General features: G+C 44.6%; 1 protein-coding gene across 1 annotated transcript in view; it reads left to right on the plus strand.

The window, feature by feature from the left end:
* kiaa1549lb (KIAA1549-like b) overlaps positions 1-14,280 on the plus strand; it is a 76,449-nt gene extending 62,169 nt beyond the window's left edge. Inside the window, exons 16-23 of the mRNA XM_048263685.1 lie at positions 1-129; positions 2,410-2,494; positions 2,582-2,617; positions 8,595-9,002; positions 9,614-9,708; positions 10,281-10,432; positions 10,727-10,878; positions 11,997-14,280. The exon at positions 1-129 is cut by the window's left edge and continues 101 nt beyond it. Coding sequence (XP_048119642.1) covers positions 1-129; positions 2,410-2,494; positions 2,582-2,617; positions 8,595-9,002; positions 9,614-9,708; positions 10,281-10,432; positions 10,727-10,878; positions 11,997-12,281 — 1,342 coding nt within the window. The 3' untranslated portion in view covers positions 12,282-14,280. The remainder of the gene's footprint in view (positions 130-2,409; positions 2,495-2,581; positions 2,618-8,594; positions 9,003-9,613; positions 9,709-10,280; positions 10,433-10,726; positions 10,879-11,996) is intronic.
* Positions 14,281-27,865: the final 13,585 nt, after the last annotated feature.

Genomic DNA, 27,865 nt, shown 5'->3' on the forward strand with positions numbered 1-27,865 from the left:
GGGCAGCAGTGGCTCCAACGCTGTCAGTCAGAGGTATGAGCGCGGCCACCAGAGGGCGCCACACGAGCAGGGCCGCCCCCTGGAGAACGAAGATGAGCGCTCCTCTACCTATGTTAAATCCCACAGAAGGTTGGTGTGTGTGTGTGTGTGTGTGTGTGTGTGTGTGTGTGTGTGTGTGTGTTGTGCACATACTGTATGTGTTTGGATGTGTGTATCCATACGGCCACAGATGTCTGTGTATGTGAATGTGGGTGTCCAGATTTATGTGTGGGTGTATGCCTGTGGTTTTTTGGGGAAAGTATTCATGTGTGTGTGTGTGTGTGTGTGTGTGTGTGTGTGTGTGTGTTTGTGTCACATGTTGCTTGGGCGGGAAGTCGTTTGTAAACCAGCATGTTCTCACACCTTTCTTGTCATCCATGGAGTTGGACCAGCATTCATTAACACTGGGTGGCCAGATGGCCAGTGGCCACATTGGTCAAGGTCAGACCACTGGTACAAAGATCCCCTAACCTTCTGTGCTTTAAAATGTCATGTGTAAGCATGAAAGTAAAATGGTGCAGCGAAGTTTGGGAAAAGCTGAGCAAGACGGAGATGGAGATTGAGAAATGTCCCTCAAGCTAAATTAAATTGTTGAGTGGAGCTCTCACTTCCCCTGTGCTGTTCAAAGCGAACTCCTCCTCAGATCAGAGCTGTTTTCAATTAACCTTCAAAACCCCCTTCTGTTGGCGGGTTGCCATCCGATGTACAGGCTCTGTACTGTAGTTTTGTTCCCTATATGAGGTACAAATACCAGAGAGAGTCAGTCAGGTGTAAAAATAGGTGACATTTGATTAAATAATAGGCTTACCGACAGTGATTATCCACACCATGTGAATGTAGTCATATGCCTTTTACCCCCTCAGCTTTGGAGTCTATTGTTCAGGTTTAACCTGATCAGGACTGAACTGGATGAAGAGGTAGTTTTGGGATTTAAGCTACCAGTAGCGGTTGTATCCATTATATGTGGACAGTGAAGTCAAGTCAAGTCAAGTCAAGTTTATTTATACTGTGCATTTCAATGTGCTTTACAAACAAAAGCAAACAGGAATAACAAATAAAAGCATAAAAGGGCAATAGTGAAAGAATAGTTTAAAAGGTAAAGATCATAGTAATAATAATAATAATAATAATAATAATAAACATAAGACGCACAAGGTAAAATCATTTAAAAATAGATGATTAAAAAGACAAAATAAAAGACACAAGGTAGAATAATTTACACAAGGTAGAATAATTTGAGTGTATTAGTGTTTTGTTACACATTGGTTCTTCAGCCTATACTGCGCCTGATAATGTAGTTGTATCAGTATAATGCACTGTTGCTGTAGCAGCCCTTGTAGTAGGCCTATAGCACGTATGATTCATAAAGGTTTTGTTTATGCTGAGCTACTGTCATTGCTTAGGATGAGAGTTCTTGACGTCGCTGGAGTGGTGAATGTTTGTTTGTGTTTGTTTTTCGCTTAATTGTATATTTTCGCATCAGGCTCCTCTCCAGCTCGTCGAACAGTAATCTGCATCTTAATGGGCTCTTTATTCGGCGGTGAGGGAGCGCGCCAACATGACTCCTCTCCTCCGTCATGGCCCTCCGATAAGCGGATTTGACTCGTTCACTGGGACTTGCTCTTGGGCTGCGGCGCCGGTTCCTCTCGTCTGTTTGATCCCGCATTTGTCGCGGATGCTGCTGCCGTTGCCTGCGGTTCGCGGCTCGGCTCGGTGTTAACTCTCATGCCTGTTAATTGGCCCTTTTCTCCCCATGCGAGCCGAACGTGACAGACTTACAGCAGGAAGAAGAAGACTGATCAAGTTACACTCAAAGACAAGCAACACCTCAGTAAGCTCACCTCAGAGAACAGAGCAGCGATCCCCATGTTTATATATCAGACTGGCTGCACCATTTACTCAAGTTACTGCAGTATATTGCCTACCCAGCCTGCACACAGTGGGCTTCACCATTTCCTATCTGAGACAGAAAGCTGTGTTTTATATTGGTGATATTGATGCAAGCTGCATTATCAGCATGTAATATTTGTGAGAATCTCCCAACAGGCCAGCTCAGGGAACAGAGGTTGAGATCTGTATCTTTTGTCACATGTGTGTCCTCTTTTATTTCTCACTCTCTCTCTCACACTTTCTCTCTGCGTGTGTGTGTGTGTGTGTGTGTGTGTGTGTGTGTGTGTGTGTGTGTGTGTGTGTGTGTGTGTGTGTGTGTGTGTGTGTGTGTGTGGCGTGCGTGCGTGTGTGTGTGTGCGTGTGTGTGTGTGTGTGTGCGCGTGCGTGCGTGTGTGTGTGTGTGTGTGTGTGTGTGTGTGTGTGTGTGTGCGTGTGTGTGTGTGTGTGTGTGTATGTTGTGTTCTTCACGGCTGGATGTAGACACTCCCAGGTGCGGCACCCTGCATACCGTAGCAGGCAGTCCCTGAACAGCCCCAGCCCTGGGGGGACGGAGATGGACCTGCTGGTCATGAGTGGCTATGGAGCATGCACACAGTCACCCAGGAGTGGCTATGATGTGACACAGTCACACCAACAGTGGCTATGATGAGAGCATGCACACAGTCACACCCGCAACAGTGGCTATGATGTGACACAGTCACACCCGCAACAGTGGCTATGATGTGAGAGCATGCACACAGTCACACCCGCAACAGTGGCTATGATGTGACACAGTCACACCCGCAACAGTGGCTATGATGTGAGAGCATGCACACAGTCACACCAACAATCCTCCTACAGTATCTGTCCACTAAACATCTGAGCATTTCAGTTACAGTGGCTATGATGTGAGAGCATGCACACAGTCACACCAACAATCCTCTTATCTCTCCACTTCTCCACTAAACACCTGAGCATTCCAGTATGCACCGTCAATGTTGAGACCAAAAGTAGAGTAGAATGGAATTAAAGCATGGGATTAAAGACAGCGACTGTGTGGAACAATAAATCCATTGGAAACACACACTTTCCTGCAGACAAAATACATTCATTGTGTTTTGAAAACCTCCCATCATCAAGATGAGATGTGTAGATGATGTATTAATCATCACACCCAGGCTGGGTGTTGTTGGGGTTTGAGCCAGAAGTTGTTGTGGCATCGCCAGACCCTCCCCTTTCCCCCGTCATCTCTTTCGTATTTTCTTAAGCTGTAACCATGGGAACAAAGCTCCCTTGTTACAGACACAATATGAAATTATGAAACATAACAACCAGCCACAGTTCCTGCCTGCTTTTAAAGACTAGAAAACCCCATCAACCATTATTAAAAGGCTTTGTGAAAGTAAACACAATCATTTAGATACCACAGCTGTTTTTCTTTAGTAAACAATAGCAACATGTTGCCAATCTTTATAGTTCTATAGAAGGCACTTACTATTATTGGACACAAACTATTAATAATATAATAGACTAAACAGAATCTAACAGAATAATAATAACCATGAACACAAACTGTGACTCTTTAAGGAGAATTAAAGGAACCATATGTAAGATTGTGGCCAAAACTGGTACTGCAATCACTTTCAAATGACTGTAGAGCAGTGTATCCCCTCCTCCTCCCCCCTGACTCGAGGTTGCCAACCCGGATGCCGAAACACCACTGACTTCCTGATTAGTAGATAAGTGGAGGGTGGCACATCAGGCCAAAACACAACATGACAAAACACATCAACATCAGTTGAGGGCTGCAACTTCACTTTTTAAATGACAATATCCTGGCCGGACTACTGTTGTCAGTGATATAAGTATTTGAAATGAACATGATTTCTTAATGTCTAGTGACATATCAGGGCCCTTTTATGATTAATTGAAATACATTTCTTACATACGGTTCCTTTAATTATACATAGTTAATAGATAAAGGCAAGCAGGTAGATACACAAGCAGGTAGGCCAGCTAACAATTGCAATAGTCTAGTTTGGAAACAATGGCCTGCATAAAGCAAGTGGCTATATGAGTGGCTTGTGGCTATATTTTGTTATATAAGGCTTGATTGTCCGAATATTGTATAGGATAAACAAAAATGACTCCTACTGACTCCTGAAATAACCTACCCCAAACAGCACCTGAACTCTGGATATGTATGTGCTGTTTGTTCCTCTTTTCACTCCGTTAGCAGGTGTTTTTTACTCCCTCTACAGAAGCACCATAACTGTATGTAAACTGTCTCATGCTGCTATAAATATGTGTGGCATGGCTGTGGTTGGCCTGAGTATATTGATTACAGTGGGGATGCATTGCTTTTGGCTAGATTACTGCGAATTCTCTTCTCTGACCGTCTACGTTGTGGGAGGACTGATTTATGAGATGTGATGCGCTAGGTCTCCTGTGGCTCCCATGCTACTTACACAGGAACTAGGGCACAAGTGGAGAGAGAGGAGGAGAAAGGAAGAGAAAGAGGGGTAGAGAGAGAGAGAGAGAGAGAGAGAGAGAGAGAGAGAGAGGTGAGGAGAGGAGAGGGAGTTAGAAAAGGTCTGTGAGATGAAAGAGATAAATAAGGTACAAAAACAGGAAATGAAGACGTAGTGTGAGTGTGAAGTGAAGAGACGGAGCTGGATGAAGCAGCTGCAGTGGGAGTTGTGCTGCTGCAGTGCTTAATTGTGTGCTCATGTCACATGACATTATTTAGATGATGGGAAATTTATGGAGAGGTAAGCGACTTTCATGGATGCGAGAATCCCATGGGGCCTAACTTGTTACAGTAATGCATAGTTTGCCTGCCTGGTGGCAGAGCTGACAGGGATGGTCGATTGGAAGGACGACCAGGACGATGGAAGGACCAGTGCGGACAATCAGGAAGACAACCTGGAGGCCAGACAGATGGACACGGACGATCAGGAGGTCAGACAGATGGATGTGGACGATTGAGAGGTCTGCCACGACACCCCACTAGAGGTCTGGCTGGAGGTTGACACCTCCCCGGGGGCCTGATAAGATGCCAATAGTGAAGATGTAGACCCTCTTGGTTTGGGCTGGAATCTGTGATGAAGGCCGAATCTCCCTTGATGCTGAAGGCAGAACCCTTTTGGGAGTCTGGCAGGAGGCCAATGGTGACCAGGTTTTGGCAGTAATCAATGCTGCGGCAGGTCCAGCATCGATCAACCTACAGTAGGTTTGGACGTGGCAGACTCAGGACAGGGCACTGCTGGACTCAGGTTCAGACACACACTCAGGCACACACTCAGGAACACTCTCAGGAACACACTCAGGCACACACTCAGGAACACTCTCACTCCAAACTCAAACTCACAAACCCACTCATACTCAGGGACACATTCACACTTCACCCAGTCACTCTCTGGAAGACACTTATAGGATCCACTCTGGGACACACACACACCACTCCCGGGGGGCACGGGAACCACCTCAGGCACAACGGGAACCACCTCAGGCACAGGCACAATAGGAACCATCTCTGGCACAGGCGCAATGGGAACCATCTCTGGCACAACGGGAACCATCTCAGGCACAGGCACAATGGGAACCATCTCTGGCACAATGGGAACCATCTCTGGCACAACGGGAACCACACCATCTCTGGCACAACCGGCACCACCTCAGGCACAATGGGAACCATCTCTGGCACAGGCACAATAGGAACCATCTCTGGCACAGGCACAATGGGAACCATCTCTGGCACAACGGGAACCATCTCAGGCACAGGCACAATAGGAACCATCTCTGGCACAGGCACAATGGGAACCATCTCTGGCACAACGGGAACCATCTCGGGCACAGGCGCAATGGGAACCATCTCTGGCACAACGGGCACCACCTCAGGCACAGGCACAATGGGAACCATCTCTGGCACAACAGGAACCACCTCAGGCACAGGCACAATGACACATGACTGCAAAGCCAACAGTAGTCATACCTCCATCATCAAGTTTGCAGATGACACAGTGATCTTGGGCCTGATTAGTAACAACAATGAACAGCTCTACTTGGATCAGGTTGATGAGGTGGCACAGTGGTGTCAATCTAACAGCTTGACACTGAATGTCAATAAAACCAAGGAAATGGTAGTGGATTACAGAAGGCAGCAGCAGAACTACAGTTACACCCCACTAATGATCAGCGGGCAACCTGTAGAGAGAGTCACAAGTTTTAAATACCTTGGTGTCCACATTACTGAAGACTTAACATGGACTGTTAACACTCAATATGTTCTGAAGAAGTCTAAACAACGACTCTACTTCCTTCGTCAGCTAAGGAAATTCAAAGTTTCTACATCCATAATGAAGGCCTTCTACACTTCAGTGGTTCAGAGTGTTCTAACTGGTAGCATCATCACCTGGTATGGGAACTCCACAGTTAGAGATTGTAGTACTCTGCAGAGAGTAGTGCGCTCAGCTGAACGTACTATAAGAACTCAACTCCCTGCTCTACAAGATATCTATTCCAGAAGAGTACTCCTAAGAGCCCAAAAGATTCTGAAGGACTCTTCTCACCCTAACAATGGATTATTCCTACGCTGAAATCAAGAAGGCGCCTATGTAGTCACAAAGCCAGAACTGAGAGACTCAGGAGAGTTTTTTTATCGCCAGGCCATCCGAACTCTGAACTGCCACTATACTGACTTTGCACACATTCAGTCCTCAGCACTCTCAAACATTTCCCAACTCTGAACTCACACTATACTGACTCACTCATTCACTCCTCAGCCCCCCCCCCACACACACACCTACATGACTTTTAGCACTTCCCTCTCCCTATGCTACAGACCTTTTATTTATTTTCTTATTTCATCACACGTCAAAACACACACACACACACACACACACGCACACACATATCTGACTTTCTCCAACTTTTGCACATCTCCATAGAACTTTTTATTTATTATTTTTGATTTCTCCTCCATCTATCTACCCATGTCCTTGATTGCCTAGCCTTTCTGCCCCCCCATCCCCATCCCCAACACACACACAAAAAACACACACACTTACATCATCACTGTCATCACCTCACATACATACAGCACACTGCTTGCTACAGTAAGCCTCCTCTACATACTTGCTGCACACTGCCCCCACCTACCCACACACACACTACACACACACACACACACAGTCACTGCTCCACTCCCCTCCCGCCCACACACACATCTGCACTGTCATCACTCACATACATCATACATACAGTACTCTGCTTGCAATAGTAAATCCCTTCACCATACTTGCATACTTGCAGTACACTGCCCCCCCCTCTCCCATACATACACAGCACATTATTTCATCAGGAAGCTTCTCCAACACACATCCCCAACATACTTACAGCACATACACAGCACATCGTCTCATGAGGAAGCTTCTCCAACACACAAATTGCACATTGCCCTCTCCCCACACACACAGCACACTATCCCATCTCCCCAACACACACACCAAGACCCCTGGCAGTTGGGTTAGCCCCTTGAGCCGTGGATCTGCCCAAGGTTTCTTCCTTAGTAAGGGAGTTTTTCCTTGCCCCTGTTGCTCTTGGGTGCTCCTTGTTGGTGCCCCCCAATCCCAAACTTCCCCACCTTTCTTATGCAGCCCTTGCCACTTAATCTACTAAACCCCTCTTCTACTGCACTTTTTATCCCCCCCATAAATGCACAAATAGGCTGACACTAGACATAATTTCACTGCATTTCTTACATCCAGTAACTATATGCATGTGACAATAAACTTCCTTGTATCCTTGTATCCTTGTAATGGGAACCATCTCTGGCACAACCGGAACCATCTCAGGCACAGGCGCAATGGGAACATCTCTGGCACAACGGGAACCATCTCAGGCACAGGCGCAATGGGAACCATCTCTGGCACAACGGGAACCATCTCAGGCACAGGCGCAATGGGACCCATCTCTGGCACAACGGGAACCATCTCAGGCACAGGCGCAACAGGAAGCACCTTGGGAACCACCTCAGGCTCAGAAATCGTGGCAGGACGGGAGCCTTGGGCACAAGGACCACCTGAGGAACTTGAGGAACAGGAACCCTGGGTCCCTGATCAGGACTAGGCCAGAGACGCCAGCCAGGGGACAAGGCTGCTGAACATCCATGGCTCGGGGCTGCTGTAGGGCCGAGACGCTGGCCATATCACCCATTTGCAGGCCTGGCTGGCAGTTGGCCAACAATGGTGTGTGAATCAGTTGGGGACTTCGCCTCCACCTGTATGAAGCAAAACCTTCTTGGCTGTGTCAGGTTACACTGTTACACTGACATCATGAAGATGTCATATAGACAAAGGTGTCTGCCATTCCTCAGTAGTAGCATCTCATAGACCCAATGCACACCACATATTTGCAAAGTTTAGTGTATGGTGCTGACTTAGGCTGACATAGTGTAATCGATTATGCTACAAGATCAACATAAATGCATACGAAGTGGGAAGGTAAGAAGTGTGTATGCAAAGGTGTAAGAATATTTTTTAGTCTATACACTGGTGTGTTGTTTGTTGCTTGTGGTCAAGGTGTTTGTTTGCATTGGTGTTCCTCAAGTATCAACTGCTTTGGGTATTCAAATAGCTGTCAAGCGCTCTCTCTTACCATCCATCTTGCCTGTCCCCGTCTCTCAGACCGAACCCGAGATCATCGAGGAGACAAATGTGGACCGGCTGATGAGCCACCGCAGCTATGGTTACGGCCGGCAGGTCAAGGGTCACTCGGAGACGTCCACGCTGAGCTCGCAGCCCTCCATCGACGAGGTGCGGCAGCAGATGCACCTGCTGCTGGAGGAGGCCTTCAGCCTGGCCTCGGCCGGTCATTCATCCTCCACCGCCGGCCGCCACCACCACCCCCAAGCCCTCCCCCAGCACCCCCACAACCCCCACCACCAGCTGGGGCCCTACAACCCGGGGCCACCCATACCCTACTCCGAGGTGGTGACCAGCGCTCCGGGCACCATAAGCCGAAACCAAAGAGCGTTGCAGTGGGTGCCGGCCGGGTACGGGCCAGACCTGTACCAGTGCAGCCTTCCCAAGCCTGTGAGTGTGTCTGCCTCACTGCACACATGGACGGCTGGCTCATGTACTTTTTCAGTGGGAGGGGTATAAAGGTGTTTTAACTGGGTCTGAAGGTCTTGTAGCACATATGGTAGCATAAGGCATAAGTTCTAAGTTCAAAATAATCATTTCAATTCAAGTAACTGTAAAACACTGCTGTGCTTTCAAACATACTAGGGCAGCCGTGGCCCACTGGTTAGCACTCTGGACTTGTATGCCGGTTCGAGCCCCGACCAGTGGGCCGCGGCTGAAGTGCCCTTGAGCAAGGCACCTAACCCCTCACTGCTCCCCGCGCCCGCCCGTTAAAGCAGGCAGCTCACTGCGCCAGGATTAGTGTGTGCTTCACCTCACTGTGTGTTCACTGTGTGCAGTGTGTTTCACTAATTCACTGATTGGGTTAAATGCAGAGACCCAATTTCCCTCACGGGATCAAAAAAAGTATATATACTATACATACTGAAATAATAAAAAAAACACATTTGCATAGGGAAATAAATCACATTTGAATAGAGAATGTGTGTTAAATTGCTATTTATTCCCTCCTCCCTCAGTGGCGTGGTAGGCTCATGAGTGTGTTCTTATTCTCCTCCCAGGCGTTCAGGTTCACTCAGCTTCCTGACATGGCTATGGGGTCCCCCCCTCCTCCCATTCCACCCAGAACAGGCCCTCCTGGGACATCACTGAGGCGGTGAGATAAGGCACACACACAAACACACACACACACACGCACGCACGCACAGACATACACACACACATGCACACACGCACAGGCACACACACACAAAAACACACATACACACACACATACATGTACACACACACACATGCAAACACATTCATGTAAGCCCGCATGCCCATGTCCATACACACACAAACAGTCACATTAGGGCATGCACACACAGACACACACACACACACAAACAGTCACATTAGACACTCTGTAAATCCCTGCAACTGATATTAGCATAGTGGCCAGTGACCTCGTCTGGTAGTCATCAGTAGACGATGAAATATTGGCTGGGCCAGGACAAAAATATTCTGTTAGTTACTCCTTCACAGACATGGCTGATTTTATTGCTACACGACAATGTAAATTTGAATCCCGTATCAGTGTACTTGAAAATGACATGAATACCAATGACTATTGTCGGGGTGCAACAGGGACGCTTGTTGTGCAGTATCTTCAGTTTGATTAGGTAACGGTGCCACCTAGTGGCCAAACTGTGTCACTGCTGGTTTCTCACTGTCACTTCTCCTCAGCTCTTCATCTGACCTTGGGCCGAAGGCCCGGAGTGTAGAGTCCTCTGTCACTGACGTGCCGAGTCAGCATGACAGCGCCCCCTACGTGCCAGTCAGCAGAGCCGTGCTCCCCTCAGTTACCACTGACCAGCCCCTGCCACTCAACCACTCAGGTGAATGTGATCGCCTCCAGTGGGTGTGTGTGTGAGAGTGAGAGAGAGAGAGAGAGAGAGAGAGAGAGTAAGAGAGTGGGAGGGATGTTATGTCATCTCCCTTTCAGTCAAGTCAGGCACTACTTTGATACTGAAACTGCAAACTGTGAGCTTGAACCAAAGTAACCTCAGTGTTTTCCTTTGTTATTTTAGCTCATAGCCATGACTTAACACCTTATTCCAAGCTGCATCTCTAGCTTATATCCAATGCAGTGCTTAATTTAAGATGAATCTAAATCTTTCCCCTTCCTGCAGGAAACCCAATTTCCGCAGTCTATGCCATCCCAGCTACTCGCCCTGGCTACCCAGGATACTTCCTGTCCACCCCACCGTCCTCCTACCACAGCCCGTCCTGGATGTCCTACCCGCCGGAGCCTGAGGACGTGCCTCCACAGTGGGCTGAATCTGTAAGCCACCTCCCCTCCTCCCATAGCCATCTCCTGTAGCCTACACGACAGGCTCCCCCAATTCCTGCTCCAGTTGGGGCTCAAGTCCTGGACGTTTCAGCCTCAGCCAGAGAGAGCCTTCAAGGATTTTATTTTGTTCAATATCAACACGAATAAAGCTTATGTTAAATATCACATCTTCAGGCTCTGCGATCAATGAAGCGTCTGAGATGGCTGTGTAATCTGAGATTAATTCTCGAGTGTCCCCCCTCTGAAATCAGTGGGAACGATCACTGCTTTGTACTGTACTGAACGGAGCGTTGATGATGAGGATGTTGAGGATGAAAAAGATCAAACCCAGGACAGCATCCTAAGAGAATCAGGATTGCTCTCACTTGTGTTTCTTCATCTGTGAAACGTCTTCCCCCCATCCTAAATGAGAGAGAGAGAGAGAGAGTGAGAAATGGGGTGGGCCATTCCTTCTTTGTCAGATGTCTTTTTCAGCCATGTGACAAACCCTCTGTTTTTTGAATGTTCTTCTACTTTATATCCCTGTTTTGTGTCTGCCTGTTTCAACCAAATGCCTTCACGCAGTGTCTTTTTACAGAACCAGTGTCATTTAGAAACCATTTGCTGAACTGAATTTATCGCTGGCGTTGAGTGGACTCAGCAAAATACCGGGGTAGTTGAGCACATTTCTTTAAACGAACACATTTTCCCTTTTTTTTTTTGTTTCTTTGTTGAGTTTGAAATTCTTTTAGAGTTTTTGTGTGTTGTTGTCATGCCACCTTGTTCCGATCAATCAAACAGTAATCCATTGCTGATTTCAAACGTTACGTTTGAATGAAAAGTCACAAATATTTTGGTGTTAGACGTTTGAGTTTTCTTCCCATCTTTGAGTTTTTTAACCGTGACTTTAGTCTTTGTGCTTGTGTATGTTGTCTCCTTTTTCACTCATCTGAATATAAATATGAGCAATATGGTGCAAAAAAAAGAAAACTCACCCAAGCAAAAAAAAAAAAGACTACTCTCACTCTAAGACTAACAGTAGCCACACTACAGTGGAATGCACTGTATGTCAAGTGTACGCCTGAAATGTAGTATCGTCAGATTGACAACCTCGTCCATCTTTCTTCCAGGTGCCGTTGCCAGGTTACGCCGAGGCTTTTCCGCACCCCCGCTACCCTCAGGGCAGCCCCCTGTTGCAGCACTACGGGCAGCCACCATTAGCCCTGGGAGGCTTGGAGCGCCCCACGTCCGCCTCCACCGTGGCCTCTCAGCAGAGCCTAGCCGACCCGCTGGACCTCCCCGTGTCCGACAACCCCCTCACCAACCTCTCTACGTCCGCCTTGGTCAAAGCGATCCGCGAGGAGGTGGCCAAGCTGGCCAAGAAGCAAACAGACATGTTTGAGTTCCAGGTCTAGAGCTCCCTCTAGTCAGCAGAAGACTAAGCAGCAAGTTCTTTAAAAGGGAGAGACTGCTGCAGACCTGAGCAACACACAACACAGAACTCAGAGGTTTGTACAGATTAATGCGCTCCTGTTTGGGGTGAGCCGAAAATAGTTACTGTATCTCTGTTTGAATTTCACAATGTACTCGTTTTCTCGCAGAACAAACCTGTTGTATGTCGAGCATTTCAGTCAGCTTTATTGTGGGCTGTCTTTGACTTTTGGCTTTTTCCCCATTTGTTCAATGGCATTGTAAAATAGCATTCAAATCATAAATGTGATGTTTGGAACTGAAAGGAACTGACTTTCACACGAGAACCAAAGCATTGCAATGAATTTATACTTTCAACCTATCATCCATCCGTTACTGAATATTTCATATTCAGTTAACACTTAAGTTTTCATTTTGTTGTGATTTATAGACATGCTAATGTGCAGAAGCCTGAATCAAAGGATTTATACTTTTCCAATGCTAATGGGGGTTAACATTAAGAATAATTGATTTTAAGAAATTATTACTGTATATCCTACATTGTGTTTAAATGGCTTTTCTGTCTTGAGTGTACAAAATAAAAAATGTTTGGGAATCAAAAGAGATTAATTTAATAAACTATAGAGACTATAAATTATAGTTTTGTGGAAGTTCAAAAAGTCTGATATGTTGACAGTTAAATTTGGACCTTCCCCTAGTAGTTAGAAAAGTACATTTCTTGTTTGACCAAGTGCATGCAGCTGCAGTGTATTTGACTCAAAGGCTTTTTCCACGTGCTGTCTTCTCCATGTCCTATAGGCTGTCCCATAGTAAATATTTCTTTGCTTTAAATTGTGAATGTGTTGCAAAAGAGCGCACTCTTTGGAAATGATTGTATTGTAACTCCCATTAAGGTCAGTGGAAATGCACTTTATTTTGTAAGTATAGATCCATCGTTTTCTGTTAATCCTCTCAACATTTAAATGAAAAAGATTTGTCTGGTGATTACTGAATATTGCTTTGCAAATGGTGAGCAATATTCAAAAGGCCTGAAGAATATGATCTGTAGATGCTGTGCTATCTTGACACATGGCCTAGAATAAGGATTTACTTGCTCTCTGTGAACTGGGGACTTAGAGAACTAACTGGCCTAAGTAGTGTATTTTTTGAGATGATGCCTGCGCAGTGTAGTACTCTTGAATGCAAATTGTGCAGATGTTTAGAAAGATTGATGTTTGCCATGAGGGAGACTGTTCCTTTAAGACCCATTTTTAACAAAACAGCTGAATATATGTCATTTATACATGTGGATGGCTTATACCGTCTGCAAGAAAGATGGCCATGGAAGAACGTGGCCACTTGATTCACAATGAAATGGGGAAAATGTCTTTGTGTTGTTTGTCAAGTGTCATGTCACACGTCTTATTTTCTCAGGTTCCCTTTTGGAACTTTCACACCAGTATTGGTGTTGGTTTGTAAATAGGTAAGAAATCAAATCAATTCTTGAAGTTATTTCACTCTTCAGCACTTTGCTGATGGGTTAACTTTTTCCGTTATTATAGGAATTTCATAATGATGATACTGTCATACCTTGAGATGGACAATATCATATCTGTTAGAAGTAAAGACTTTGAATTGTTTTCTTCCTGTATGCTGTACATGGATCTTAAAGCTGCTGTAGGTGGTCTACTGTTTGACACTCAAAATGATTGGCATATAGATTTGCTCATCTCATTAGAGAGGTCATGATTGGTTAACATAGCTGTACCATATTGAGAGTTTTGTATCTGATTACAGAGCACAGGAGAGTCCCAGACATACATTTCTCTCATAGAGCTTATTTTAAAGACATAGCAATAGCTGTCAGAAAGTAAAGACAGTGTCCTACCAATATCACTTACAACAGCTTTAAGGGAGACACTTGGTAATTTGTAAGAGCCCAGAGTAATGTTGATTTTTAATCTTCTTGAAACCAGTGAGCCAATAAAATGGACTGAATGATAATATGGAAATGGTTTATGATATTATTTCGACATCAAATTATTTTTTCCCCTTTTTTTCTTATTTTCAGTCTCTGTTAACTATAATTACCCTGACACAAACACATAATTACTCACAAATGCTCTCTCTTTCTCTCTCTCTCTCACACACACACACACAGGTTCATGCTCGCATGCACACACACACACACACAGACACACATGCATGTGCAAACAAATGTGCATAGCATACCGTCTATGTAACCATATTTGAATATCAGTAATATTTATCTGTCCATTATCCCTTTCTTGTGAGCTGTTTAACACTGAAATTGTAATAAGCTACTCAAAGATTAGAAAAATGGTGTGATCTCAGGAACTGGGAGTTAGTAGTTTTGTGTTGAAGAAAGCATACTAGACTTGCAGGCTGTGGGTGATGTGCATGTTTTGAAGTGGGTGTAGAACTAACGTGAATGTATTCTGGAATATTGCCAGTGCTACAGCGGAGAAAATAAGTATTGAACACGTCAACATTTTTTTCAGTAAGTATACTTCCAATGAGGCTATTTGCATACAATTTTCATTAGTATTAACTCAGATAATCCACCCATATAAAAAAACAAACAAACATTAATGTCCATAAGTAGAGTTATGTGTAATAAATGAATGACACAGGAAAAAACACTGAAATTTCTCAAATACTTTGTGGAAAAGCCTTTATTTGTAATTGCAGCTTCAATGCATTTCCTGTATGACAAAACTAATCAGTCGCAGTAATCAGGTGTGGTTTTGGCCCATTCTTTTAAACAGATAGTCTTTTAATATTGAAGATTCCGGTCTCTCTTGTGAATCCTGATCTTTAGTTAACTTCCAAAACTGTTCAATTGGATTCCAGGTCAGCACCTTGATTTCCTTTCTCTGAAACCAATTGAGAGTTTCCTTTGCTGATTGTTTCTTTGGATCATTGTCCTGCTGGAAGGTCTAACCATGTTTCATCCTCATCCTCCTGGTGGATGGCAAGATTTTCCCAGAATAAAATAACTCCATTCATCATTCCCTCAATTGTATGAAGTCTGCCAGTACCATGAGAAACAACCCCACACCATGACCACCAAATCTCACTGTTGGTATGGTATTTTTAGGGTGATGCACAGTGCCATTTCTCCTCCAAATATGGTGAGTATGACATCCAAAAAGTTAAATTTTGCCCTCACCTGACCAGAATACATTCTATCAGTATTTCATAGACTTGTCCAAATGTTGTGCATCACCTATGATTTTCTCTGTAACAATGGTCCCTGAGTCTTTCTGGAGCTTTCTCCGAGTGGTCCTTGGCTCTTGGGCTACTCTTCTGACTATCCTTCTGACTTTCTGGTCAGAAATCTTGCGAGGAGATCCTGTGCATGGCCGGTTGATGATGCAGTGATGTTCTTTCCACTTGCAGATAATGACCTCAATGCTGCTTATTGGATGATTCTGAACTTTTGAAATGCATCTGTAACCAGTTCTATTGATATATTTTGCAACAATAAGGTTGCAAAGGTCTTGGGAGAGCTCTTTGCTTTTACCCATCATGAAATGTTTCTTGTGTGACACCTTGGTAACGAAAAACCTTTTTGTAGCCTATCAGTATGTACTAACCCAACTTATATTAATTTGCACAGATAGGAGAGATAATTACTCTCTACTACTTTTAGATTCCACCTTGTTCCTTGCCATTCCTTGCCTTTGTGTACTGCTTTTTCTTAGCGTGTTCAATACTTTTTTCCTGTGGCATTCCACTTTTTTACTCATAACTCTACTTATGGACATTAATGTTTGGATTTTTTTATATGTGTGGATTACCTAAGTTAATACTAATGTCTGGTGAAAATTTCATGCGAATAGCGTCACTGGAAGCATACTGTATTTAAACATGTTGACATGTTCAATACTTATTTCCCCAGCTGTATGTAAAGTTAAAGTTGACTGATATTTATCAGACGCTTATCCAAAGCAACACAGGCATGAAAAGGCAGGAATCGAAACCGGGCCGGCTACCACTGCTCCACCATGCTCGCTAGCAAAGGAAGTGGTATATAAGTGTATATACTAGGGCTGTCAAAATAACTGATTCATTTTGATTAATTAATTTGAGAAAAAATAACTGATTAAAAAAAAAATAGTGCAGATTAATCGATTCCATATGACCTTTTACCCCGAGCCGTTCTAGTCAGTAAAATTTAGACTGTAATATGAAGGAGAGAGAAGAAAACGTGCTGCCTGGATCATTGATTGGAACATTTACTTTTAAAAAACGGCCTGACGGTGTTGATAAAAAATAAAGTGTTTAAAATAAAGTCTTCTGCAATGAAATGCCTTGTATAGTGAAAAAAAAAAAACTTCTTCCCGAATCACTTTTGAATTCATTTCCTTAGCATATTAGGTCATATCATAGATTATTATGGCAATTTTTTTTTCAGTGAAAATAATAATAAAAGAGTTTTTGAACTTTAATGTCACTAATGCTGATTATCCAATGATTCATTAGAATTTAAATATTTAAAATACTTTCACAGCAAAAAATGTATATGCGATTAATTTAGATTAATTAATCACAGAGTATGTAATTAATTAGATTAATTTTTTTAATCGATTGACAGCCCTAGTATAAACTATATAAGTAGTATAAGTGTGTGCAGTGTGGATGTCCCCTGGTATGTGTAGTATTGATACATGCAGGTATAATGTGCCTTACCATGTTTTCTCTGAACTCACGGTGCACAGACAAAAGTGCTAGGGACAAGGATCCAGGGAACAAATGAAGAGTTCGGTTCCAAAACGCTATATCCACCATTTTAATACATTTTCATAAGTTTCTTTTTTATGTTTTCGAAGTAATTATTATGACCGCCGCGCAGCGAAGTTTAAAGCTTTTTTTAAAAGATTTTTTTTTTCTTTTTCTTTTTCGCATGTCCAAATTTCCGTCAAGAATTCCCGGGACACTGAAAGACCGGGGTAGACGAAACTTGGTGGGCATGTAACCCCATATGGATAGCATGGAACCATCGTTTTTCGTTTTCGTTTTTGGCCCCCCCCCGCTGGACTGCACCCCCCCAAAGGAGGGTAGGGCAGACACAGTTTTCTGTGAATATCTCGAGAACCGTAAGGTTTAGGAGGACCATTTTTTTTTGTATGTTGATCTCATTTTGTGTATAGTGCCACCTAGTTAAACACAAAAAAGTAAAAATGAGGTGTTGTAATCGCAGGTATCTGTGACCTAACATAGTCAAAACTGCACGAAATTGGAAGTGTAGGATCATTATGACACCCTCTGAATGCACGCCAAGTTTCGTGGAATTCCGTTCATGGGGGGCCACACAATAAATTAATTTATGTTACTATACACCAACTGGCCTGTAGGTGGCCGGAGACAGTTTTCTGTGAATATCTCGAGAACCGTAGTGCCTAGGAGGTCCACCTTTTTTTTTGTATGTTGGTCTTAAGGGGGCATGTCAACCCATCCCATTACCACTTATTTCATGTATAGCGCCACCTAGTTAAAAATTGAAAAAGCAAAAAATTAGGTGTTTTCATCTGTCTGACATGGTCAAAACTGCACGAAATTGAAAGTGTAGGATCATTATGACACCCTCCGAATGCATGCCAAGTTTTGTGAACTTTCGTAATGGGGGGCCTTACAATAAAATAATTTATGTGTACATTTAGTGACCGTACACCAACAAGGATTCCCGGGACACTGAAAGACCAGGGTACACAAAACTTGGTGGGCATGTAACCCCACATGGATAGCATGGAACCATTGTTTTTCGTTTTGATCTGTAGCCCCCCGCTGTACTGGACCCCCCGAAAGGAGAGTAGGGCAGACACAGTTTTCTGTGAATATCTTGAGAACCGTAGGGCCTAGGATGACCAATTTTTTTCGTATGTTTGCCTCCAGGGGTCATGTTAACCCATTCCATGTGCACACATGTGCATAAACAGATACACACGCACACACATACATTCACAGTAATCATACGTATGACACATACTCACACAGTAGACATATGTACGCATGCATGCACATGCACAAACACACATACGCAGGCAAACACACAAGCACGCACACACACACACACACACACACACATAGGCCTTTCAGCGTGATTTATTTTTGTGGAAAAAATGTGCTGGACTGGGCGGCGCTCATATTTTGTACCGCTCTGCTGTACATCTATTTATAGTAGAACTGTAATTGGGTATTGCTATTTGATTGATCTTTACTCAATCAACAACACAACTGCAATTTGATTAATATTACCTGAAATACACAATTAAATAAATAGCCTGTTTTTTTAATGTTTTTAAAAACGGAGATATAGCGTTTTGGAACCAAACTCTACAAATGTTCTGGCTGGCTCTGCTCAGCTCTGCAGCTGAGAGCCAAAGACTGGCAAGCTCTCCCTCGTCCCGTCAACGTGTGCACCAAACCAGAACACCAGCAGCACAGGTGATGATGATGCTGCTGCTGGGCCACAGGTAGCAGCCAGGGCGTTTCACTGCGGTGAAGTGAGCCCATATCAACCCCTCTCAAACAGCCGAGAGGGAGGACATAGAGCGAGAGGCCCAGCGGTAGAGAACATCAGGGACTGCAGTCTGCTGGCCGGCCGACAGCATGTGCCCGTTCACTGGTTCACAGATAATGACAGGAGGAGAATAGTGAGATATAACCAGTTTCTGTCATGTCAGTTTCCTTCTTATCCTTCATTTATTTAGTCTTTTAATTAAGATAGGTGCATAGTATGCTGTGGCAAAAATACCATCATCCCAGAGCCTGTTAAATTTTAGGGTAGAAAGAAAAGGTCTCATTCATATTATTTAGGCTAGTATTTATTTATTTACCTATTTATTGTAAACCTAGTTTTAATATGCTTGTTGTCAACCATTTTCTTATGAGGTCTTTCAACTTATCAAAATTATTATTAGACACAGGTCAGTGAAAGCTTGCTACCTCAAACCTGTCGTCTGACTTAGTAGTCACCTTCAGAGGCTCAGGACACACAGATGCTGCCAACCTCCACCATGGCCACTGGGAGAGAGAGGGAGTGAGGAAAAGGGAGAGAGGGAGACATGGCAAGAGAGAGACGAAGACAGAGAAGGACATAAAAATGTCAAAATGAGATGCAAAGAAAAAAAAAGCAAAGCATTATAACTATCTGCAAGTCTCTCGCAAACAATACTTTTAACACTTTTAGCAGACCTACACACATTCAAACCAGGCAAATAGGGGCTCTGAATCAACTGTCTACTCGCAGTTGATCAAGGGAATTGATATGGGAATGTGTTAGACAGGTCGCCTGCTGGAAACATTAGGCCTATTTTTTGGTCAAAGTTTTCTCCATGGATTCCTGGTCAGAACCCCTATTGGAACAGATTAAAACTTAAAGGGGAACTTGGCAACTATTTCAACGTAATAAACCCGTTTAGAAATCATTTGGATGGTTAAATGACCTGTTCCGGTGAAAATGGTGACTTTTCCCGCTGCCCCTAGCGTCCCCAGGCGGAAAACCAACACAACCTGACACGGAGTTTCGTTGTATCTTAACTCCTTGAAGTTTATTTCTTAGCTCCAAGTATACAACATTCTTCCAGGGCTGCTCACCTCTAAATTCTCTCATCGGCTCAGCACGTCAGTACTCCGTGGGAACTCTCCCTCATCTCCCACTCTCAGCTTCCCTCTTCCTGTTTACCAGTTACTTCACAAAATAAAAGTCCTTGTACCTTTTTCAGTGCTACATAATACTCCCACACCCCAAAAGAAATGTCCTCATTTCAAAGACAATAACAACAAAAACAAACAAACAAACCAGAGAGCACAGCACCATCTTTGTCATAAAGGCAAACAGTAGCCTCTAACATGAGCCATCTAAACTTTTGTGTAACCCATGTAATAACAACATAATAGGTGAGCAGCCAAAACAAAACAAAAATGACAATATCATTACCCAATACAGAGCATGAAGAGAAAACAATACAACAACATAAAACATTGCCTTAAGTGTCGATCATAACTCAAAGTCCTGAAAACGAGAGGGCAGACAACGTGCCCGATTGGGGAGTGAACGAGTGGCCACCCTTGTGTTCGGCGTAGAGGGGGGAACTGCCGGTGGCAGGGGGCTAGGCATTGTTGAGGGCCCAGCAGCAGGGACAGAATCATCAGTAGGTGTATGTTGTGGATGTTGAGGGAACAGTACTATGGATGTATGCATGTTGGGTTGTTGGGAAAATGTTGGCGTGGCTGGCAAACTGGGATATGGCAAAAACCCTGAGAGATTTGCCAGAGAAGGTGAGTGTCTGTGAAAGGGTGTGATGTGCTGTAGTGGCTGTGATGGATCACTAATGAATGGTTTGGTACGGTTTTAATGGATGACTTGGATGGGTTCGGCCGTAGGGCGGGAAAAGTCACAGACTAAAAAGGTGACGGACGGGGAGTTATCAGAAGGGGCCAGTGATTGAATGACTTCATATGGGCCAATCCAGCGCGGAGCTAATTTGTTGCGCTGGTGGGCTGGATCATCCACTAAAATCAGATCCCCTGCCTTGTGCGGAGTGAATTTCAGGTGACGGTCACGCTGCCGCTCCTGAGCTCTGTCTCTAAATGCAGTAGCAGACGTATAGGCACTAGTGAGACGCTGACGTAGGTGGTAAGGCGAAGTCCGTAGTTTATGAATGGACAAGAGACTGCAAAGCTGTTTCACAAGATCTGATTCAAACTGCCTGCCTTGATCAGAGTGCAGTGCCTCTGGGACTCCATGCTGCGGTATGTGCTGTTCAAAGATGCAGTGTGCGACCAAGACAGCTGTCTGATCTTTTAAAGGGTAGAGGTTGACAAACTTAGTGTACAAATCCATCATTACTAAAACATAACGGTGGCCTTTGGTTGACATGGGCAATTCTGTTATGTCGGCTGCAACAATTTGGAAAGGACAGTCGGTGGAGATGGAGACCAAAGGCGCCTGGGGCCGGGGCACGGGGGAACGTCTCGACTGGCAAGCTAGACATTGAGTGCAATGTTTGGAAATGTCAGCTGACACGTAAGGCCAATAGAATGTACGTTGTGCCCTGTCCAGAGACCTCGCTAAACCATAGTGACCAGCCCCTGGGTGACTATGTACATGATGCAGTATGGTGGGAATGAGAGATATGGGGATCACCACCTGCTCTGACCCATGGTGAGAACGCGCACTCCTAACAAATAGTCCGTTTGTCACCGTGAGGCGACTGAACTGAGACCACATTTTTCTAAGGTAGGGAGAGGCACCACGTAACTGCCATAATAGTGGTCGTCGACCAGCTGTTACCCATGACAAGACCAAGACCAAGGCAAGGTCTGGGTCTGTCCTTTGTTGCTCTGCGACATTCTAGTCGGTCTGAATTTGAATGTGGTTAGAGGTCAGGTAGCCCTGGACTGAGCCTACATGCTGACTAATATCAACTGTCTGCGTAGCGGCGTTTAAAGCCTGTGAAGGCACAAGCTGAGAGGGGCTAAAACTTTCAGCGGACTCATGAGGTGGGCGACGAGACATGGCATCTGCATTTAGATGTTTGTTACCATCGCGATGTATTATACACCAGTCATAGAGGTCTAACTCTACTGACCAGCGAGCTCGTCGTCCTGTCGGGTCTTGATCCAAGGGCAGCTTTCTGAGGCCTACCAACGGCTTATGGTCCGTGATGATGGTGAAAGGGTGAGAGGCAATATAATGGTGAAAATGACGAACGGCCCACATAATGGCCCAGAGTTCCCGGTCAAATGTAGACCACTTTCTCTCGGACGCTGAGAGCAGATGACTAGCATACGCTATTACGTGCTCTCTGCCATCAAGCTGCTGTGACAACACTGCACCTAGGCATGGAGTGAAGCGTCTGTTTAGAGCAGAAAAGGTGCTGAGAAATTTGGGAATGCCATAATTGGTGGTGATGTTAATGTCTGTTTTAATGCCATGAAAGCCTCCTCAGCTTCAGTTGACCAGATAAATGGTACCCCTTTGTGTGTAAGCCAGTGTAAGGGATCTGCAATGTGTGCAAAGTCCTGAATAAAGCGCCTATAATACGAACACAGACCCAGGAATGCTCTGACTTGAGTAGCTGACTGTGGAACTGGCCAAGTAGAGACTTTCTCTGTGTTGGCAGGGTCAGGCTCAACGGCACTGCTAGAGACCCGATGACCGAGGAACGTGACTGAGGACTGAGCCAGGTGACATTTGGAGGGCTTTAGTTTCAGGCCAGCTGTGCGGAAACGCTCAAACACCTCCTTCAAGTGTTGTGGATGGAGTGAAAAGTTCTCACTGTAAATAATTATGTCATCTAAATAAATTAAGCAGATGCTCCAGTGTAAGCCACGAAGGACCAACTCCATCAAGCGTTGAAAACTTGGAGGGGCATTAGAGAGACCCATTGGCATCATACGGAATTGGTATAGCCCTGCACCCGTGGAAAAGGCTGTTTTCTCTTTGTCTGCCGGGTTAAGAGGTATTTGCCAATACCCAGCAGTCAGATCAATTGTGCTAAAAATTTTGGCCCCAGACAGTCTGTCCAATGTGTCATCAACCCGTGGGAGTGGGTGTGAATCTTTAATTTTAACCGCATTTAGGTGCCGGAAGTCCACACAAAAACGGTGAGTACCGCCTTTCTTCCTTACAAGCACCACAGGTGCTGACCACGGACTACAAGATTCCTCAATAACCCCATGTTCTAAAAGTTTTGACACGTCCTGTTGCAAAATTGCCTGAGTTGCAGGGGATGCTCTGTAAGGGCGTAATTTAATGGGTGGAGTGTCGCCAGTATTAATTTTGTGTGTGGTTAATGATGTCTGGCCATAGTCCTGAGAATGAGTGCTAAATATATCAGCAAACTCTGTCAACAGTTGCTGTAGTTGAGACCACTCTTCTAGCGATACACGTACACGCATCATCCAACGACACTTGGGGTGTTGGGCAAGCTGACCTGTTGTTAACTGTGATTGAAGACACTACTGCATACTTGTCATATGGCCGACCCATAACTGCAAAAACCTGGCCTAACGGGTATCCACCATCCAAAAGAATTGGGTCATGAGTGGGGTTGACAACTCTGACGATACCCTTGCCGTCCTGGATAGAGGTTAACGTCCTAGCTACCGCCAAATTCACAGAGGGGGATGTATGGGGTTCTAACATGCCCCCATAAGTGTCTGAGTGAACGGCCGGGACAGCATTAGTCAACACAGAAATGGGCACAGCCATTTCAGACATAGGCGGAACAGTTACAGATGTGATGGTTACAGCTGCAACCTGAACGGGGATAAGGGATTGAGGTCGTGAAAGGGAAACTTCAGTGTTGTAGAGTTGTAGGCACACCTTAGCCTGGGTGTTCCCATGCTGCCTTGCGCGCGATTTGATTCACGCTGCTAAGGCAGCCTGAAGACCATGGAGCAAATTTTTCGCCTGAGATAGGGAACCAACCAATCACAGAACAGGGGGGAAAGCAAGACGATGATGAGCTATGCACAGACGCATTTGATAGACATCCGTGGCACCCAATAAACGGATCTGGGCATTTTTTCAAATCTGAAAATGAACGTTTGGTTCCCAGACCACGTCTCATTGAGAAGTGGTGGCGCTAGCCAGGCTAGGCACACCTGGGACAGAAAGGGAAACTTCAGTGTTGTAGAGTTGTGGCGTGAGAGGAGCGCACTGAAGAGCGAGTGTGACGCTCGCGGGAAGGAGAGCGGCTGGGGGAATCAGTGTGATAGGTTGTTGGGGATGTGTAGTGGTCTATGGAAGGGGGGTGGCCACGGGCAGACTCGTGAATATAGGGAGGGAGAGTGACTGCGCCACCGTCCTGGAGAACAGCGGCGCAGAGGAGAGTGGTCATCACGGGATGAAGGACGCCATGGCGACATAGATGAGGCACAGCAGTCCGATGAGCAGCGCTGACGGTGGACATCACCTGGTTGGTTGTGGCTGGCGTGATGGCTCATGTAGTCAGCAGCTGCGCAGGCGTGATGTTGTGGACGCAGAATTCCTGACACCTCAAGATTGGAGAACTGTCTTGAGAGGTGGTCCAGTCGGTCCTCTGATGTCTTTGCTTGAGCATGTCTTGAAATCAGCCCGCAGTTCAGCTATAGCAGCTGTCAATTCAGCAATAGGCGTTGATGCAGGACTGGGTGGTAAACTGTGATCAACAGTCACTGGCATGACAGGAGATGGAGAGGCTATACTAACAGCTAACTGTCCCCTTTCACACTGTGTGGCCACTTTAAGAGCAGCAGCTTCCAAAGTTAACGCGCCATGCTCATGAATTTTGAACTGGAGCGATGAGTCCAATTCAGTTACAAAACGCCAAAAAACTTCTGAACTTTTCCCTTTAGCGTTATAGGTAGGAAATGCTTCAGCCACCAAGGTAGTCAGTTCAGCTGCATAAACAGCAAGGGGCTCATTAGGTTTGCGCGGGCGTGCATTGAGATATGTCTGAAAAGTGGCTATGAAGGGCTGTCTATTGAAAACAGCCGTCAAGCTAGTTTTAACCCTGGCATAATCATTTTTAACATCAGGAGCAAGCGTCTGCCAATATGAAAATGCTGGGCCACTTAGCTTAGCGAGCAAAAGTTTAGCTTTATCCAATTGCTTGGGTGATACAGCAAGTGCTACCTCAAATCTCTGAACCCAGGAATGAAATGGCTCCGGTCCTTCTCCGGAAAAAGGAGGAGGAAGGTCGATGCGAAAGGCAACTGTGAGTTCAACTCCCGTGGTGGTTGAGGAGGGTTAGCCTGAGCTCCCTCTGCAGGAACATATTCCTCGTCCGACATCTTAGCTTAACTTCAGCGGCAGTAAAGACAAAAATAGAACCAGCCTGGCTAAGTTCAATATCAACAGATGCGTGGTAAATGCAGTCCAACTTGCTAAAAAAAAAAAATGCGCGGGCAACAACACGCTCACAAGTTAAAGTAGAAAAACGTCCGTGCAGGTGATTGAACTAGCAGTGGGAGGGCGGAGGGGGTGGTGGAGAATCCCAAACTCCAACAAAACTCACCACCGCTACTACCAGTGTAAAAGTAGATTCTGTGGGGGCATCCAACACAACCTGACACGGAGTTTCGTTGTATCTTAACTCCTTGAAGTTTATTTCTTAGCTCCAAGTATACAACATTCTTCCAGGGCTGCTCACCTCTAAATTCTCTCATCGGCTCAGCACGTCAGTACTCCGTGGGAACTCTCCCTCATCTCCCACTCTCAGCTTCCCTCTTCCTGTTTACCAGTTACTTCACAAAATAAAAGTCCTTGTACCTTTTTCAGTGCTACACTACTGTCCCGGAAAGAGAAGTGAGAAACAAGAAACTCGTTTTAAATCGTGTTTCTTACCTTGTAACATCCACATTGTCTGCCAAACTTATGCTAACCGTTTTGCTAGCTTGTAAACAAATCCATGTGCTTTATCATTACCTTTTTCCACAGTTTGAAATTGCATAATGCACAATTTCTCCAGCAAAGGGGGACATCCTGCCAAGTTTCCCTTTAAGGGCATGTTGAATTTTGTCCAAAAATCCAATATGGCCGCCATATTCCAAAATGGCACATTTTTACACTTTTTGCTATGCTATGGGGACATTTCCGGTAAAAACAGTGTCATTTTTAGCAAAACACTGTCATTTTCTATCAAATACATATTTACAGAGGTTAACTGATTATTTTAAAACCCTAAGTATTTTTCTAACAATTTTAAATCATGCCCTTTTAATATGTTCCAATAGGGGTTCTGACCAGCAATCCATGGAGAAAACTTTGACCAAAAAATAGGTCTAATGTTTCCAGCAGGCGACCTGTCTATGTGAGCCACAGTAGCAATGGCCGAAGCAGTTGTCAGTGTGTTTTGTGGGTATGATATCTAGGCTAATGTAAAATCCAACACCACCTAACTGAACGCACCCACCTTGATTGGCTGATATAAAATGATCAATGGCCAGCCTGTAATGTATTACAACAATCTATGAGGCGTAGCAAGCGTGGGGGATGTGGGTGTTATAACGTACACACTTCTGCGGGAACACAATTCTATCCCCCACACTTTTTGTCAGATTAAAACGAAAGTAAAATATGGAAATAAACGCTCCCGTAAAGAGTTTGAACCGTATCTACCATAACGCACACACAGTGAGACACAAATAGGTCTATTGATTTGATTGAACGGTCATCCAGCCAATCACATCAAGTTTAGTTAGCGTCAGTGAAGAACCAGAGCCGCTCTGATCAAATTCAAAGTGTGCGTCTTTCAAGGCTGTGCTGCTGCTTATTGGTTCTGCATTATAACGTCTGCATTGAGCAGATTTAAGGTAGAATTGAAATAACAATTGTTACCGCATTATGCTAATTTAGTAAACCAAAATTCACTGTCTGACTGACAGTTTTTGTCACAATGTAGAAATGCAGGGAGTCAAAGTGAAAGCGGGGGTGCGCGCACCAAGACACGTGTTGTTTCTGCAGAAAGGCCCATTGGCTACTGTTCTCAGAGTATTATGGTTTCTCTGTCTATGATCTGCAGCTTTTCTCAAACTATGGGCCTCCTCAAGCCGCGAAATGAAGTTATGCCCGGTGCTTCACACGTCTGTTCATTTGCAGCTGAAGATTGAATGGTATGGAACCGCGGACTGAAAGAAAAATAAACTGCTAAAAGTTTCCCCAATCAGAAATACTTATTAATTTGGTGTCATCAACTATATAGACATAGCCCAGTCAGCACATATAGGCCTACTTCTCCAAGACGCTTGGAAAAGATCTATATGCAACATAATTTATTTATATTCCCCCTATGTTTGGGTAGACTTCAAACGTTTTTGAATTTGAGCTTACAGTTCTGTCATTATTCTGTGTCCTTTACATTTATTTAATATATAGTTAGGCATATTAATAGTCCAGTGATACCTCTATAAATTAGGCTGTTGTTAGGCAATTTATATAGCCTTCTACCCCATATGCACAAAACGTAATTTCTGAAATGATTTCTTAATGTATAACATGAGATGATGAAGTGATATATCACAGGTAGATAATGTGGGCCTATATGTCACATGAGCCACGCAGATGAGGGGCGCTGCTTGTTCTGTCCCTCCCAAACTGCATTCAAATGGTGTGTTTAGCAACCAGAATTTCAAAAACATTTCGGGGGAGAAACTCCTGGACACCCGTCAATATCGTCCACACCCCTCTCAGAAAATACCTCCAACGTCCCTGCAGGGAGTTATTTACAATTTGGGCGGATTGTTTCACTTCCCTTTACCACAACCCCCACACTTTTAAAAAGCTTGATACGCCTCTGACAGTGGCCTACATGAACCATTTTACACGACGAATCCTATTTCATGCGTTGGCTAAAATGTAGGCCTATGTAGGGTACAATTACTACAATTATTTTGTAGTATCTTAGTCAAGGTGGTTGTTTTCGTTGGTGGAAGAACCCAATGATTTTACTCAAATGTCTGCTTGCATTTCCCCTGATGTCGCCAAATCCTACGTTGCGACATTTTTGGTGCACATTGTCTGTGTTCGCGGTGCCATTTTCCTGACACTTTTGCATTCATTAATAGCCTATTT

The sequence above is a fragment of the Alosa alosa genome, chromosome 14 (assembly GCF_017589495.1).
Source record: "Alosa alosa isolate M-15738 ecotype Scorff River chromosome 14, AALO_Geno_1.1, whole genome shotgun sequence".
Lineage (NCBI taxonomy): Eukaryota > Metazoa > Chordata > Actinopteri > Clupeiformes > Clupeidae > Alosa > Alosa alosa.